At 49.1% G+C, this 17,241-nt stretch overlaps 1 protein-coding gene across 1 annotated transcript; it reads left to right on the forward strand.

The window, feature by feature from the left end:
* The first annotated feature begins 48 nt into the window (after window positions 1-48).
* CRAT (carnitine O-acetyltransferase) lies at window positions 49-17,157 on the forward strand. The gene is given in 17 exon segments (XM_054084505.1): window positions 49-116; window positions 118-174; window positions 176-217; window positions 2,516-2,618; window positions 3,942-4,205; window positions 4,676-4,794; window positions 6,893-6,946; window positions 7,910-8,075; window positions 8,647-8,821; window positions 9,302-9,480; window positions 10,499-10,599; window positions 10,977-11,096; window positions 11,602-11,724; window positions 12,080-12,215; window positions 12,691-12,753; window positions 13,258-13,395; window positions 13,925-17,157. Coding segments are annotated over 17 exon segments (2,109 nt in total). The 5' UTR covers window positions 49-63; the 3' UTR covers window positions 14,141-17,157.
* The last annotated feature ends 84 nt before the right edge of the window (window positions 17,158-17,241 follow it).

The raw sequence follows: 17,241 nt of genomic DNA on the forward strand, positions 1-17,241 counted from the left end.
AGAGGAGCCGGGAGGCAGGCCGCTGTTCTCCCGCCCCTCGCAGCCGGTTTGCCCTTCCCCAAGATGGCGGCGCGGGCTTCACCCCGCTCCAAGATGGCGGCGCGGCGGCCCAGCCCCGGCGGGCGAAGGGGGCGGTGACGGCGGCCGGTGTAGCCGGTGTCCTTGTCGGGGCCGGGGCGGGCGCGGAGCCATGCTGGCCTTTGTGGCCAGGGCCGCGGTGAGTCGGGGGGGCAGCGCCGGGGGGGCACGGAGGGGGTGGCTGGTAGCCATGGCGAGGGGAGTGGTGGCCACAGAGAGGGGAGGTGGAAGCCATGGGTATGGCAAGGGAGCTGGTGGCCATGGCGAGGGGGGATGGTGGCCATGGCAGTGGCAAGGGTGGGTAGTGGCCACAGAGAGGGTGGTTGGTAATCACGGCCATGGCAAGGGACCAGGTGGTGACCATAGCAATGGTGAAGGAGGTGGTGGCCATGGCGAGGGGGGATGGTGGCCATGGCAGGGGTGGTTGGTAGCCGTGGCAAGAGTGAGTGGTGGACATAGGCATGGCGAGGGGGGGTGGTAGCCTTGTGTATGGCAAGAGAGCTGGTGGCTGTGGCAGGGGTGGGTGGTGGCCATGGTGAGGGTGGATGGTAGCTATGGCGAGGGGGCATGGTGGCCACAGAGAGGAGGGTTGGAAGCCATGGGTATGGCAAGGCAGCTGGTGGCCGTGGCAAGGGTGGGTCATGGCCTTGGAGAGGGTGGATGGTGGCCATGGCAGGTGGTAGCCATAGCCATGGTGAGGGAGGTGGTGGCCATAGTCTTGGACAAGGTGGGTGCTGGCCATGGCCATGGCAGGCCCAGGAGCGGTGCTCTGCAGGCTCCACCTGCGGAACACAGCTTTCCCTGCACATGCCATCAGCCCCATGCCTGGTCTTGGCAACCGCTTATTGCAAACACTGAGAGATCCCAGGGAGGAGGAGGCAGAGCAGGACGGCTGCAGCTCCACAATGGATTCACCCCATGACAGCTTCTTGGGGCCAGGCAGGGCTGGTTGGCTCTGGGCTTGAGGGGCTCTCAGGCTTCTAATTTGAAAGTAAAAGAGAAACCTCTGTCATTTGACACGAAACGTGGTGGCCGTGCTGGGAATCAGACACTGCTCTAAAATTCCTTCTGCCCCCAAGGCTGCTGGTGGATTTCCCACCAGCTTTGTAGGCTCTGGAAAAGGTCATCTGCCGCATTGGAACGTGGCTGGGGAGCAATGCCAGCCCGTGAGCTGGCCGTGCTGCACGCCTCGCACTCTGCTGGTGTCCCTCTTCCCTGTTGCTTGTGGAGAAAGGTGGACTGTTTGCTCTGTCCGCTGCCAGCTGCCGCCTCTGCTCAGCTGTGATCACTGTCTGTCCTCCCAAACGCTCAAATTTGACCTCAAACCAAACCGGCAGAGGACAGAAAGATACAAATCCACTCCACATTTTAACAGGCAGTATTTTCAGTTCATTTGGTTTGGGATTCTCACAGTTACCCCAGGGAAAACCTGAAACTGTTTGGAATCACCATACCTGAGCATAGCTGCATGGGAGGCTGTGTTTATCTGCCCCTCAGTCAATCAAACCAACATGAAGGAGGGGGTGATATTCTGTGTGACTGCCCAGTTTGCTTGTTGACCTGCTTTGGAGATACCTTTTTTTTAAGGTTTGACAACCCAGAATTCCCCAAAGTCTCTGCTTGCAACAATGACCGTGCATGCAAGAGGTCCACCTTTTGCCCCAAACCGAATCTACTCTCATCTCTAACTGATCCTACATCACCCACAGCGATGCTGGATCGCTGTTGAGATCCTGCTGGAAAGCTGTCCTAGAATCGTGGAATGGTTTGGGTAAAGCCCACCCAGTTCCACCCCCTGCCATGGGCAGGGACACCTCCCACTGGACCAGGTTACTCAAAGCCCCATCCCAACCTGGTCTTGAACACCTCCAGGGATGGGGCAACTACCACTTCTCTGGGCAACCTGGGCCAGTGCCTCCCCACCCTCACAACAAAACATTTCTTCCTAAGATCTCATCTCAGTCTCCCCTCTTCCAGCTGAAAACCGTTGCCCCTTATCCTATCCCTGCTCTTCCTACACCCTATGGCCACCTTTGCCCAAGCAAAGGGACCAGTTTGCCCACACCACCCCATTCCAGAACATGGAATTGGGGTCTCTCCTGCCTGGAGATGTTCAGGCATCTCTCACAATGGCTGCTGTAGTTTGACAGTGCAGGTGAGGGCTGAGGGAACAAAGTCCTCAGTATCTTCTGCCACGTCTGGCAGCCCCGAGGTGTCGAGCAGAAAGGAACTCTGCCCACACAGTACTGATCAGCCAGCACCAGCCAGGCAACACGGGGCTGACAATCGGTGGCTGTGGGAGGGCTTCCCAGAAAGGCACCTTCGTGGCGTTGACGCAGTCCGAAGGTCCAATTCCCTGGCCGCTCCCAGGCCGTGAGCCCTCAGATCAGGCAGTCAGGGGGCAGTTTGCTAACGAGCTGACGCCCTGCACGGGCAGCACATTGCCAGGTGGAAGAGGAAACCGAGAGAGGCCGAGGGAGAGGTTTACCATCTTTTCTGTCCTCCCAGCCATGGATAGCAAGCAGAAGCAAGCAGAGAAGGTACAGTATGCCCACGCCACCATGATTAACGCCTTCATTTCTTCCCAGCTCCACTCTCCTTTCATGCTTCTGTAATTCCCCCTTCTCTTGTTCTTAACATTTCTTCTCCAAACTCAATCACGTAGTTCTGGCCAGGTAGGGTGTAGAGCGTTTTCTCTGGAGGCTCAGCACCACGCAGAGGCTTTGTCACCTTGCAGATTGAGCTCGCTCTTTCTTTTTCTCTGTCCTTAACTCCTGGAAGGAGGCGCAAGGACGGCTATTTGCTCATTGCTGTGGAAATCAAAGGGCATGTTCTCTCTGGCTTCTCATTCTCAATGCACTGAGGATGCAAAATCCGGAGTCCTGCAGCAGAGTGTCTGATTCAGTGGATCCAGCAGAGCGGAAGGAACAGAGGGAACTGAAAACAGTTCAGTTCTGACATCCTCTAGATGTCCAGCCTCATTCACCCAAGAGGAGGATGTCATTCTTTTAGGCCAAAACTAGCAAGTTCATTTCATGGTTAGCAGCTGGGTTTGCTTTGTTTCATTTCTTCACCCAGGGAAATGCTCGGGTGCTTTCTAAGGTTTTCCCCTCCCACGTGGCTCTATCAGATCCCAGAAGACTGCTGGCGTCACCCACAATTTCCTGAAAAGCTCTCACTCTTCCCTCTTCTACGACTCCTGTGATTTGGCCAGTCCCTTACTGGTACAAGCAAATAGAGGTTGCGATGTAGCTGGGTGCTCCAGTAACCAGGAGGTTCACCAGCATGAGGGAGCATTGCCCCAACACCTGCCCATTCCCAGCCAGTTCTTCCCGGACCATCCCTCGTCGCTCAGAGAAGAGCTATTCACTAAATTCTCTCTCCTCAAAGACCAAAGGGTAGTTTGGTTTGGCACAAGGGTTCTGCTTATCTCTTTACACTGCTGTAAGAAGTAATGAAGCAGTTTCTGACAGTACACAAGATATTTCTTTCATTACTTGCTTTCTTCCCATTTACCATGAAATGGAAGAGTTTGACTGTTGAATGCACAGAGACTCTCAGCTGGAAGGTGCCCAGAGAGTTGGGGATGTATCATTGCCCTAGCAGTGTTTCCTCTGATGAGCTGAGAATTGGTATCTTGGGAGGTTAAGTTTCTCTTTTGCAGCCTTTCTGGATGTCCTACAACCGTCTCTAGCGTGCAACCAGTAGATCTGCGCCTTGTGTTTGCGCTTCATGTGCTCTGCTTCCATGCTGAAACACTTGTGTGCCCTCAGAGAGGTTGGGATGGAGACTCCCAGGTTGTTTGCCACCTCGTGCACTTTGGGGGGAAGTTTTTGTCTCGACATTTGCTCTGTGCTTTGCAGGCCAGGCCCTACGGCCTGCTGAAGCCGACGGCCTTAGGCAAGATCCCAGGCAGATTCCAACTTCACCAGGAAGCTTTGCCCCATCTCCCTGTGCCACCGCTCCAGCAAACGCTGGACCGCTACCTACAGGCTCTGCAGCCCATCATCAGCGAGGAGGAGCTGAACCATACGCAGGAGCTGGTGGCTGAGTTCCGCAAGCCTGGAGGCGTTGGGGAGAGGCTACAGAAAGGCCTGGAGAGAAGAGCCAAGAAAACGGAGAACTGGGTAGGTCGAGACTCTGGTCCCAGGTTCTGGTTAGGGAGGGTGGAGGTCTGATGTGAACCTCTCCAATGTCTGGTGTGCATCCATGTGTTTCTATGGCATCACCTTCACCACCAGTCTGCTGCTGCCCTCCCCGAGCTGTGCAAGCTCCTCACCGGGACTTGGGTGAGCAGAGATTTATGGCAGAACTGGGAGCTGCTGCCCCTACCTGTGGCTGCTGAAGCCTCCGAGCTGTCAGCATCACACAGCTGACTCGAGAAGCTGAAGGAAATCCTCTGCTCGAGCCCTGCACCCAGAGCCCCCCGCTGCCACCTTCAAATCCCCCTCTACCCTTCCATGAGCAAAGCATAAAGCCCAAACAGTTTGTTTACCAAGTGTGGGACAGAGCTTGGGGCAGGATGGGGAGACTGTTAAGCTGGGCTTGGGTCAAACAAGCAGGAGCTGTGCCTGCATGTTGCCTTTCTTCCTCCCAGCTCTCAGACTGGTGGTTGAAGACAGCTTACCTGGAATATCGCCTGCCGGTTGTGGTCCACTCCAGCCCAGGTGTGGTTCTACCTAAGCAGGATTTTCTAGATCGACAAGGTCAGCTCAGGTAAGGTCCTTTTCTGCCTTTCCGTGGGTTTCAGATCAGATGAGGTATCTCTGCTGGACAGAGAGGAGGGTGTTCAAGCTGATTGTGAAATAGTAATTAGCAGGTGGCCCCCAATTTTGATAGTTGTTTGGGCTGTGCAGGAGGGCTGTACAGATAAGGAAAGGCTGCCAGGCTGTTGCACCAGACAAAATATTTCATCAGGAGGAAAAACCAAAAAGTCCAGTGGTTCAGGTGCTAAACTGGGACTGAAAACCAGCGGCTTGGTCTTTGCTCTGGCACAGATCTTCATTGTGAGATGGCCATGTTGCTGGCTGGAGGCATGGTGAGGGTATATCGGACACACTAAAGAGAAGGAGGCACTAAGATTGTGCGTGTGGTTGAAGGAGGCATGAAAACTAGCCCTGGCATGTGAGGGAGAGCAAGCAGAAATGCTTCTGGAGTCAGGTGGATTAAAGGGGTAGCTGCTGCGAGGACTGTGCCCTACTCTATCCTGTCACTTGTGGATTTATGTTTTGGAAAACAAGTCACCCGCCTCTCTCCACCCCTAGTTTTGATTTGCAATCAAACCGTGACATGTCCTCCCTCCCTTGTGGGCTCCCTTTAATTTTTAACCACAGCTACAAGTGTGTTAAATCCACTTGGCAGAGCTTCTGCCTTGACCTTTATACAGGGTTACCTTCACCGCAGTTACTAGTCACCAGTGCTCTGGCAGATCCAAAGTACGAGCCAAGGGAGCAGCGAGGCTGGGAATGAATCCTCTCTTCTGCTCCTTTGGATACCCCGGAGCAGGGGTGGAGAGAGTGAGCCTTACAGGGACACCAAAACTAGACAAACATCTTTGAAAGTTCTCTCTCACATTGTTCGCTCTCAAGTTATCTAAAGAGAAGAAAAGATCTGGAGCACTAGCAGCGCCCCAGCCCAGGGAATCGAGCACCTGCGCTGGCCTCCCACGTAGAATACAATTTAAATGCATGTTGGTATAGTTTGTGGCTGTAGAAAGAAGCTTGACAGCATAGCTTGAGACTAAAGCTTCAGAAAGCAAGTTTAGAAAGTGTTCTCCATTCCTTAATCTGGCAACACTGCTGGCTGAAAACAAGTCAGCTAACATCTCCCCCTCAATCCCTAACTCTGCTCCCGGGCTGTTTGCTCTCTGGAAGGGAACACGGAGTCTCTTGCTGTTGTTTCCCAACTGTTTTACCTTCTCAAGTTTTGCAGTGAGGCTGGGAAATTTTTATTGAAACTACTTTGCAGGATATTATTTGTTTAGCAGCCCTTAAGGTTCTTGGAGTTACATCCTTTGATCCTTGCTAGGGATGAGTAGGCTGGGCAAATCTAGATGACCCTGCCTGCTAATGCCAAATGCTTGCACCACCTTAAAGCCTTTGAAGCTGCAACCTCTCGTCACAGTGACCTCCTGCCTCCTTCCTCCCATGCATGGGTGGGAGCTCTCTGGTCAGAGTAGGCCATCGTGTCCCTTCCAAGCGAAGCAGTCTGTGCCTTGTCACAGCCCCCCTTCCTGCTGGGAGCTGGCAGTGGCGGTGTTTATGTTGATCCTGGTAAACACAACACCTCGGTGTCAGTGTGCCTGCATTTGGTTCAGATCCCTCAATGCCAGAGGAATGCTCTGAAGAGTTGCATCAGCAGAATATTCAGTGGGGAGGAACCAAGTCAGGAGTGGCGACTCAGATGCAGGGAGATCCAGGTGGCCCCTGGACAGGTTAGGGCAGAAATCCTCTTTTCTCAGTGTGGTTTTAGTGCTAAGACTTAAAAATAGTATGCCATAAAATCACAATGCATCAGTAAAAAATGCTGCTGCTAGAGGTCATTAATGCATCTGGACTGAACCCTGCTTCCTTGAAAGCTGTCCAGAGTTCCTTGGTTGCTCAGTAAGACCCATAAAGAAGTGCCACATGGTAGGACTATCAGCAATCTCAAGTCACAACCCCAAAGTGGCCACACCAACAAACCAGAGATGGGCACAAGAGGGGCTTGGTGGAGGCCAAACTTTGTAAGGAGCAGAGAGAAGCTCTGCAAGCCCTTCCCCACCCCAGATGTTCTACATTTCAACTTCAACGTGTCACATCTTATACTTTTCCAGGTTTGCTGCCAAGCTGATCGAGGGCATCCTGGATTTCAAGACCATGATTGACAAGTGAGTTGGTGACCCTCCTGACTTCTTCCAGGTTCCTTACTGTCCCAGAGAGGCTGAGCCTAATCAGTAAATCTCTCTTCCGAATAGGAAGGCAAGAGCAGACAAACCGTTTGAAGATATTGTAATCAACATCGCTGCCAAGGTCACCATAACTAGAAAAAAAGCAAATTTACTTTACTTTTCTTCATGTTCTTTGTTTACCTTAATGCTTTCATTGGCACGTGTTTGTGCTTAGAGGGAGTGAGCCTAGCTGACAGTCCTGTGCGGCTACGTGCTGTTGTTTGCCCACAGAACAATTTACAGCTCAGGCAACAGGAATTTGTTCCTCTCAATTTGGGTTTCTGGTGTTTCTCATCTCCTAGCTAGACAAGATGAGCTCTAGAGAAACTTGTTCCTCCAGTCACTGACCACCCTTTGCTGACCGTGTCTTATTTATATTCCAACCATGTTTACCAACATATTACCAACATCACACCTTTACAGCCAACTCAGACAAGGCTCAGGGCCAGCTGCAAGAAGGGCAGTTGAAATACGACTGCTCAAACGATCGACTGAGTCCCAGTCGAGCTGGTGAGTCACCAACAGCACATCAGACACCCACTCGAGATTATAGCCAAAAACCTCTTTCTGCTATTTCAGTGGAAACAATACATCTCCCCGTATGTTGTGCCCTGATTCTCTCCTCTGCAGACAACACAGCGTATGCTAAGCTGTGCAGTAGATCCAGAGCTCTGTTTCTCTGGTGCTGTAGGACATAGGGACTTCTCTGCAGTCCCTTCTACGGAAGAGAGTAGGAATGGGGAAGGACGGCCCCTTTTTCATACCACCAGCACACTTAGGTCTTGCTGGAGCGAGGGACAGAAGCTGCATGGTTGAGCCTATGCCTGTCTTACCTGGGGAGTGCCAGCCTTCTCACTGCTGTGTTTTCTCTTCCCCTTCCTTCTTCCCTTGCTGTGTCTCCAGTGAGACCCTCCCAGTGGAGTACATGGGTGGGAAGCCCCTCTGCATGAACCAGTACTACCAGATCCTCTCATCCTGCCGCATTCCTGGGCCCAAGCGCGACTCCATTGTCAACTATGCCAAAGGCAAAAAGCAATCCAGACACATCACAGTGGTTCACAACTTCCAGGTACGGCAGCTCCCAGTTTTTGTTTGGATGCAGGTGTCCCTTTCAGCTAGCTGTGGTCTTGAGGAAAGGGAACAACAGAAAGCCCCTGCCCACAAAGTTGGCATCACCAGGGATTCGTTCCTGCTCCCTTCATCCCCTTTGGCCGTAGCTGGGATTGCTGTGTGAGAGCAACAGAGTATGAGGCAGAAAAATGCTTTCTTCCTCTGTCTCTTGTCCCTGCAACTCCCATCTCTCAAAGCCCAGAGATCATGTCTGGAATTGGAAAGTCCCAGGGGAAACTGGATAATAAAACCTGCCACCCGGGTGAGTCTCAGGAATGGAAATTCCTGGTGTGTTTTGGCCCTCGTTACCATGATTTCCAAGCTTCTTAAAACCTGGACTGTATTTATGCCCTGCAAGGGATGTTGGACCTCAGTCTCCCAATTCTGAGCGTCCTTCAAAGGTCAAGCAGAGTCCTTCCCTCCTCAGGTCAGGTCTCACCTCCTCAAAGTGGCTGTTCCCTTTTTCTGGGGCTGGACAATAAAGATCTTCTCTCACGTTCTCTGTCCTTCTCTGCTCTTCTCACCATCAGTTCTTTGAGCTGGATGTTTACAACAGTGATGGAAGTCCCCTTACCACTGACCAGCTCTTCATTCAGCTGGAGAAGATATGGAACACCTCTCTCCAAACAAACAAAGAACCTATTGGGATCCTCACCACCAACCACCGGAACAGCTGGGCAAAAGCCTACAACAACCTTCTGAAAGGTCTGTAGTGCCCCTAACATCCAAGTACCAAACACCACAAGTGCTTGAACTACCAACCTCACCGCTGTGCTCTGCTCAGTTCTTCCTTTGGAAGCTTGTTCTGGACAGATAATGTGAGCTTTCCACCTCAAAGCGATTTGATTTCACTGCAGAGTTTTGTTATTCCTGTTTTGGAAGGCACGCAGGTGCAGCTTGGTTTGTTAGACCTGAAATCCTAGAGTTTGTTGCTTTGCAAATAGGTGGGACATAAGAAACATGAAAAAAAGAAGGGAAAATGCAGCATGCTCCCATCTGTAACCGCCCAGCTGAAAACAGCTTTAATAACTGTGTGCACCCCTAAATGACCAGTATGGCATTGAGGTACAGTAGAAATCCAACACCGGGGCCTTCAAACCTGCTCTGCCAACTTTCAGTCTCCCTCTAACTAAAACGAAAGCTTTTCAACTCCCCTTCCTTATTTGCTGTTCGTTTCTCTCTCAGATAAGACCAACAAGGAATCCGTGCGTATGATTGAGAAGAGCATTTGCACCGTCTGCCTTGACGCGCCCATGCCACGGGTGTCTGAAGACGTCTACAAGAGCCGCGTGGCCGCTCAGATGCTGCACGGCGGAGGCAGTCGCTGGAACAGTGGGAACCGATGGTTCGACAAAACCCTCCAAGTAAGTGCTGATACTCCCAAGGTGCTGAAGACACGGGTCTAGAGGAGATGCTCTTCCCTGACACGGCAAAGGTCCAAGAAATGCCACAAACCTTTTGCTGGAAAGGTTTTTTTTCCTCATATCAAGAGAGCAAAAGGACAGGGGAGACAAGGTGTAGTGGCTGGCAGTATGAGATCCCAGGGTTTCCCTTGCAGCCACCACAAGCACTCATTCCTGCCTCAAGGGCTTTGTTTCTTTTACTGCCTCTGCCCACACAGATTCCGTGTAGCAGTTCTTTGTGTTCCTTGTAAATCAATTTTCTGCCTGCGGTGAACAACGCCTCATCTGCTTGGAGACAGCCCAAACATAGGGAGATCTGTTCCCTGTGTCTCCTCTAGGCTCGCTTTTCCTGTTTCTGCCAGGAGCTGCCCAATGGCTTTTTGTTTTGTTATTTTCAAACACAAGCTGCCATCCCATGGCATCGCTCTGATCTCTTCTCAATTCACCCTTGTCAAGCCTTCAACAGCAGCTGCTATTCGAGTTTCATTAGTTGGTAGATCCTGGCTTATGGATAGTAGCAACAGTGCTTTAAGAGTCTTCTTTTACCTGCTGAACTCTTCAATCTTTTCAGCTATTTTATTTCTATTTGGAACTCTTCATTGTTAGGATAAAGCTTAGATGTTAATTGAAAAGTAAAGGTAAGCCAGCACATGGCGATATTATTCCTGTTATTGTGTGTGCATTGCAGTAGATCAAAGCCATCGAACAGCTCTGTACTTCCAGGACACTGAGCACACCAGTGTATCCATCAGGCACGCTCTTACCCAGTTCATTTTACAGTGCCACCAGATCTTCTAGGCCTTCAGAAAGGCTCGCGTTGCAGTTGTGCTAAATGAGACCTTGCGTTACCCTTCCAGTGTGCAAGCATAGGATTGCTGTCCGTTCTGATACAAAGCAGGGAGATACTAAGATCTCTCCGATCGCTCCTGCCTCACACACAGCACGTCTCCAACACTGTCCTCTCCTGCTCCTCTCCTAGTTCATCATCGCTGAAGATGGCTCCTGCGGTCTGGTGTACGAACATGCTCCCTCAGAAGGGCCACCCATTGTCGCTCTTCTGGATCACATCGTGGAGTACACGTGAGTCCTGCCTCCTCTACTGCTCCTTATCTTTGGAGATAGGTGTTAAACCACCTGCTCCCTAGCAACAGGCCTCTTCACAGCTCAGCCCATAGGAATTTGTTCTGGAGGAAAGGTAAAGGTCAGCTGATTACATATTGCAGTTCTAATTGTAATGAGAATGGAGTGGCCAAGCTAATCTGGTAAATTTTGCTACTGCTTCCACTCTCAGGGAATTACACTGTACAGACTTAACAGGACTTTTGCCTGGCAGAGAAGTTTCTTTTGGACAGAAGGCACGGAAAACATTTCGTTCATACTCTTCAAAAACACTAGTAGCGCTGTGAAGGCTGTAGCGTTAAAAGTTCTACCTAAATTATGATCATTTCTGTATGCAGGAAGAAACCTGAGCTGGTCAGATCACCCATGATTCCTTTGCCAATGCCCAAAAAGCTGCGGTTTAACATCACCCCAGAAATCAAGAATGACATAGAGAAAGCAAAGCAGAACCTCAACATGTAAGTACAAAGCAGTGGAGAGGTCGGGTGAGCAACTGAGTAATTGTCGTCTCCCTTTGGAAAGCAGCAGTGGTTTAAATGAGGCTTCCCCCAGTGCAGCTGAGGAGTTTTCCCAGTGACTCCTTGGGTCAACAACATCAAACCTACCTGAAGGTCAACCTAAAACCACTGGCTGAGAATCAAGCCAGAGTTGCTGGAAGGGGTAAATGCTGATCCATCCCACTTCACTGACAAAGAGCAAGGCTTTACAGGATCAAACTAGGGATAATAGAGCATACACGCACGCACACACCCATCTAACCTGGTGAAGATTTTCAGTAGCGGCTAAAAGCTTCTCTCTGTCGCACTGCCCAAACAAGTCTGTGCGTGGCTGAGCTCCTTCTGTCCCTGCATAGATCGGATCCAAATAGTCTGTTCTCTGAGCCTCATGAAAGCAAAGTCCGTACCTCTATGTTACAAGAACAAGCAGCAGGTAAAAGAACAGTTCCTCTTTCTTTCTGTGCAGAATGGTTGAAGACCTGGATATCAAAGTCATGGTCTTTCATCAATTTGGGAAGACCTTCCCCAAGTCAGAGAAGATAAGCCCTGATGCCTTTATCCAGCTTGCCTTGCAGCTAGCGTATTACAGGTAAGACCGCCAAGAGTTGGTTTCTCTGCATGTTCACCACCAGGCTCAAAGCTGTGACCCTGATAAAGGTGGCACAGACGAGTCTCTCGCAGGCTGCTATTGCCTGCTTCCCAGTTTCCACGTGTTCCCTATGCACTGGGGCTGAACAGCAGCTCTCACTTGTGGCAGCTGCCAAGCAACAGACAAGATTAACCACTCTGTGCCTGTACACGTTGTAGTAAAGAAGCATCAGAGATCAGCTGTCAGTGGGACACAGTCACAGAAAGTCTTCACCTGCCTCTCAGTTCTTTGGCTTCATGAGAGGCCATTCCTCTCAGGACAAACACTTCAGTGACTTTTGTTTTCCATCTCCCAGGATGTATGGCCACCCCTGTGCCACATATGAGAGTGCATCGCTAAGAATGTTCCGCCTGGGCCGCACAGACACCATCCGCTCCACTTCTATAGCCTCCCTTAAGTTTGTGCAAGCAATGGACAGCCCTGACAAATCGGTGAGGATCTCAAATTTGTGGAGTAAGAGGACTCCATTCCAGAAAAAGAGGAAAGCTGCTTACTTGGCCAACCCTTTGTCAGCCAGTTTCAGCTAAGAACTGCATCCAGTACGATGCTGAGCTGAAAGATAGCTTGGAGTATAGAGTCACACACCTTGGGTTGCATGTGGCTTTTCTTTCACACTTATTGAAAGCCTGGGAAACAACATGGACATTTCTAATCCCACCAAAAAGAAGCATGTCCCTTCTAAAAGTCTCTGTTTAGCTACTCAAGCTTTGCTACAGACTGATGGAGGACTCCATTCAGAATGAAGTAACACAGCCAAGCAAAATGATATAAAATTCAATCTAGTAAATCTAAGAATTAGTCTAATATAGACACACAGGGCAGAAACGCCCTCTATCCTAGTGGAGCAGATAAAGTGAGGGTTTCCATGCTGCATCAAAACTTACAGACAGATCTGTGTGTTCTCAGGACCAGGAGAAAGCAGACTTGCTGCACCGAGCTACCCAGGCCCACAGGGAATACACGGATATGGTGAGTGCCCTGCTGCAGCCAGGCTTGGGGTTTTACATAGCAGGGGAGGGTTCTGGTGAAAGATGAGACCTTCAGAGCTTTCTCTGCCAGTGTAGCGCTATGGCTGTTAGTACTGTTGCCTCACTCTCAGCTGACAGTGCTCTAGATGAACCCTTTCTCTCAGCCAGTGGCTTGTGTGTCCCTTGCCACTGACCCAAAGGAGAAAATCAAATATAAAACCAGCTTCAGTTCCTGCTGTCATTGTGGGTGGTAAATGCCAGAGTTGCATGAGGACCCCTTAAAACTGGGAGCCCCTAGGCAGGGGCCGTAAGGTTGGTTCCACTGGCATATTTCCTTTCACAACCCTTACCAACAAGACTGACCTCTGATCCTAAAGGCAAGATGTAGTTTCCATCTAACTTTAAACATTTAGAGATTTTTAGAAGTGTTCTTTTCTTTAACCCTAAGGAATTGATAGTTTTGCTCGCTTGCCTGCTATCGGGCGTTCATCTCCCTTCTTTACAGGCAATAAGGGGCCATGCAATAGACCGCCACCTCTTGGGCTTGAAGCTTCAAGCCATCGAGGACCTAGTGAGCATGCCAGAGCTCTTCATGGACACTGCATACGCTGTTGCGATGCACTTCAACCTCTCAACCAGCCAGGTAGGACTCATCTGCAAAACCTAAATGCTCTTTGTTTCTTTTCATTGCCTTTCTTCTCCACTTTTCTCCTTCATTTCCTCTGTTAGAAACTAATTTTCATTAGGGACAGAAATTTTTAAGCCTCCTATCCATCCCATAAAGCTGCAGATCTGATTTACGGCTGCCTCAGTCTGTCTCAACCCTGTAAAACACCAGCACAGCCAAGGCCAACATCACCAGAAGCGGTTGGTCTCTACCTGGAAGCAAAAGCAATTGAAGTTAGCTGCCAGAACAGCTTTATGTTCATCTGTGCTGTGATTCTTACTGATCTAGTTCTGCTTCTGACTTACAATCCTGGGGAGAAGTGTTCCTTCACAATGTGCCTTTGCAAAGTGGCAGAATCCAGCACGTAGGTGGGTCTGACCAAAAATGCCGTCTTCCAGAGGATCTTTAGGAGATGGCAGCTTCCCGTGCTGCTGACAGCACCATTTAGCGTTTGATGTCTCTGTTTCTGTCCGGATAGAGGTTTTTAATCACATTGTCTCCACAGGTCCCAGCAAAGACAGACTGTGTGATGTGCTTTGGTCCCGTGGTTCCAGATGGCTATGGAGTCTGTTACAACCCTATGGATGAACACATCAACTTCGCAATTTCGGCGTTCAACAGCTGTGCAGAAACAAACGCAGCCCGCATGGCACATTATCTTGAGAAAGCACTGCTAGACCTGAGGGTCTTGCTCCAGTCCACTCCCAGATCCAAACTCTAAGAGGCAAACACGATGTGAAACCCCCAACTAAAGGGGTTACCCCTCGTGCGCTGAAGTTCCCAGTTCCTCAGAAAATTATTTGAGAGGATGGCTTTCCCTGACTGGAACCTAGGAGGGCATCTACCATTTGTGGTCAGCAAGAGGTTACAGAGTGGTCACCCGCAGATATCGGACTCTGTGGGGAGAAGAAACATTGTCTTAAGCTGAAATATAACTGACTGGTCCTCTCCCATCAATGCAAAGTGCACCTTCCTGTCCTCAAAGAGGACCAACACATGATTTGTATGGAACTTACTGTAAAGGAATACAGAAAGCACAGTCCTTACCAGTATCTAAATCCTTTTGGTGAGGAAGGTTGTTCTCCAGGAAAAGCAGAGAATGTTTTTTGTATGATGGAACTACTGTCAGACCAAGTCTTTTTGCTGGTTTAGCTTCCGAAGAGCGCAGCGTCTTTCAAACCTGACTGAGGACTTTTCTGCTGCTCCAGCAAAACACCACCATTGAACTTCGGCAAGGGGAGAAAGAAGTTCTTAAGTCAGAGCAAATCCAGTCCTGTTAAGAGTGCAGTGCACTAATCCTGCGCACTCCAACCATTACATGCAGTACAGGCCTGGGAACACTCCCTTCCCCTTGTTTTAGGATGCTGGGATCTCCTTTCTGTTGCACTGACCCCATTAACAACAGAATATGGTTCGCTACAAACTAATCTGGGTTTGTTGTTATTGCTGTTGTTGTTCTGGGCTTTTTGTTAAGCTGCTGTTGTGGTCCTGGCCATGGATCTTCAGGCTCAGCATAAAGCTGCTTCCCCACAAAGCTTCACAAAACTTCTTTCTCATAGAGGTTTTGCTAGCTTTGGAGAGGTGAGAAGGGATTGCCTATGCATTTAGGACACTTGCTTTGTTGTCCCTTCCTCTGGAATTGAGGAAAAGCAGCAGATGCTGACCTTCTGTTTACTGCCCAGATGGCCACACACCTTGTCTCCTTCAGGGCGCAGACGTTAACCCAGCATGGGTTTATCCCTTGCTTTCAGAAACAGCATATTTGTCCACAAGGTGTTGTGCTCAAGTTGTGGACAAATGAGAATGTTTCTGAGCAGGAACTGCAGAACAAACTTCCGTTTCTGGCCCACAGAGTCCCAATCTTTTAGAATCAAAGGAGAAACACCTGCAAAACCACCCTTCTTTTACATCCCTCTGCTTTAAGAAGGCAGAAGGCCTTGGAAAGCGGGGAAAAAAGCTAGGAATACGTGGGCACTGTAGATGTTTGTCCACTGTGGCAGCCACTGTTCTGTAGTAACTACAGCACCTTTTCTGCCATTCTTGGGAGTTTTTCCTTACTGCCGTGTCAACTCAGCTTTGTGTCAGCTCTGTTCTGCGAGAGAATGATCTCATGACAGTGTTTTCATGTTCAGCCGTCAAACTTGAGACGGGAAAAGACTATATAATTAACATACAGCTGTAGCGTAGGAATTTTTGTAAGCATTCTTCCAATGAAGCTGCCAGGATCCAAGCTCCCGACTATACTTTTACTTGTTAAAAGTATATGGTAACGAAGAATCCCAGTGCTTTTTCTGCAAGAGGAATTGAATATTTAAATTGCGCACCTTCCAAGTTGCGGCTGCTGGGACATCGCCACGAACAAGAAGCAGTAGGAGTCTGACAGGCTGGTTCATTACAGGGGAATACTTGATCATAATTGCTACTTTTCTGATCATAGAACAGCGAGGAATAGGAACAAAGTGCCTTAGCGAACATCTGTGAAGAAATTTGCACTAAATCTGTTCAAAGTAAAAGAGAAAAAAATCCCTCATCTGCTTCTTGAAAGACATAAGCCAACACTACTCCATTTTTCCTAAAAGGATGTCCTTTCAAAGCTTCTACACCTAAACAATTCTTAAAATGGAAAATTTAACTGAAACTCACCTGCACAGCCAGTGATTGTATGAACTGCCACTTTCATGTCATCTACATGGATTTAGTTGATCTTTTACAAGAATCCCGAGTGGACTGAGATACAGCAGGAGCCCTACAACCCTGCTCTCCTGACTCCTCTGTCTGAATTAGCCTGAAAACTGCAAGAGGATATTCCATATTATCACAGTGTAAGTGATCGTGCAAATACTACACAAGATACCAAACCTTGCCCAGATAACATCTGGAGGAGCCTTTTACATTAAAATAATATTCCTTTTGCCAAAGTAATCTTCCCCCTGTACTGAATCAACCTCCAACCTCTCTTGCTAGGGGATGAGGTATTTTTCACTGTCTGCAATGCTTTCGACCACTGAGGCTACGGTATTGCCTCTGAAGTATTTGAGGCTGGCCCTTTTCCACTTCTGTCTCAAAGGGGAAGGCTCTCAAAAGGAAAGTGCCTATTAAAGATTAAGCAGAAGCACACACTGCTGTGACTGCATCGCAGAAGAATGGATTGATCTGTTCTGGATCTAAATCTGTATATCCCAATAGCTTCAGCAGAGTACAGCTGCAAGAAGCAGACTGCCACATGGAAAGAGATACAAGATCCATAAACCACTTAATGCATCCTTAATGACAGATGGAGCTGAAATTCAGATGAATGAAGCCGATTTTTTAAGTGCTTGAAAGGACACTAAAATCAGTACAAAGTTTTTCCTTTATAAAGTCTTTCCTTGTTGTACAAGTTCTAAAATGTGATGTCCTGATTCATACCTTCTTGGTCTTTTCAGTGACAGCTTAGAGGATACTATTCTCCTCCCTGTTGCAGATTGTTTTATCGAGAGATGTCCACTGTCGTAAGGGCACATAAATGAAGGAAACTTAAATTACCAATTTGGAGAAAACAAAGAAACGCATAGACTGAAAATACTCAGATAACTCTTGGGGGATGAGTGCAATTTGTGACACAGCCTGGTGGTGTTGCATGCTTTGCTGGTTAGCTGTGTTCAGTACTGTTTCGGTAGCGTAATCCATGTCATGCAAAGTTTTGAGATGTTCTTTGAATAAACTGAGACACAATAAACAGAAGTGCTAAAAAAAAAAAAAAAAAGAAAAGGCTAAAGTCTCCTTAAGACACTACAGAAATTGCGTAACTGCCCTTACGGGGAGATGTTTGTGTGAGGACAG

This window comes from Cuculus canorus, chromosome 19, assembly GCF_017976375.1.
Source record: "Cuculus canorus isolate bCucCan1 chromosome 19, bCucCan1.pri, whole genome shotgun sequence".
Lineage (NCBI taxonomy): Eukaryota > Metazoa > Chordata > Aves > Cuculiformes > Cuculidae > Cuculus > Cuculus canorus.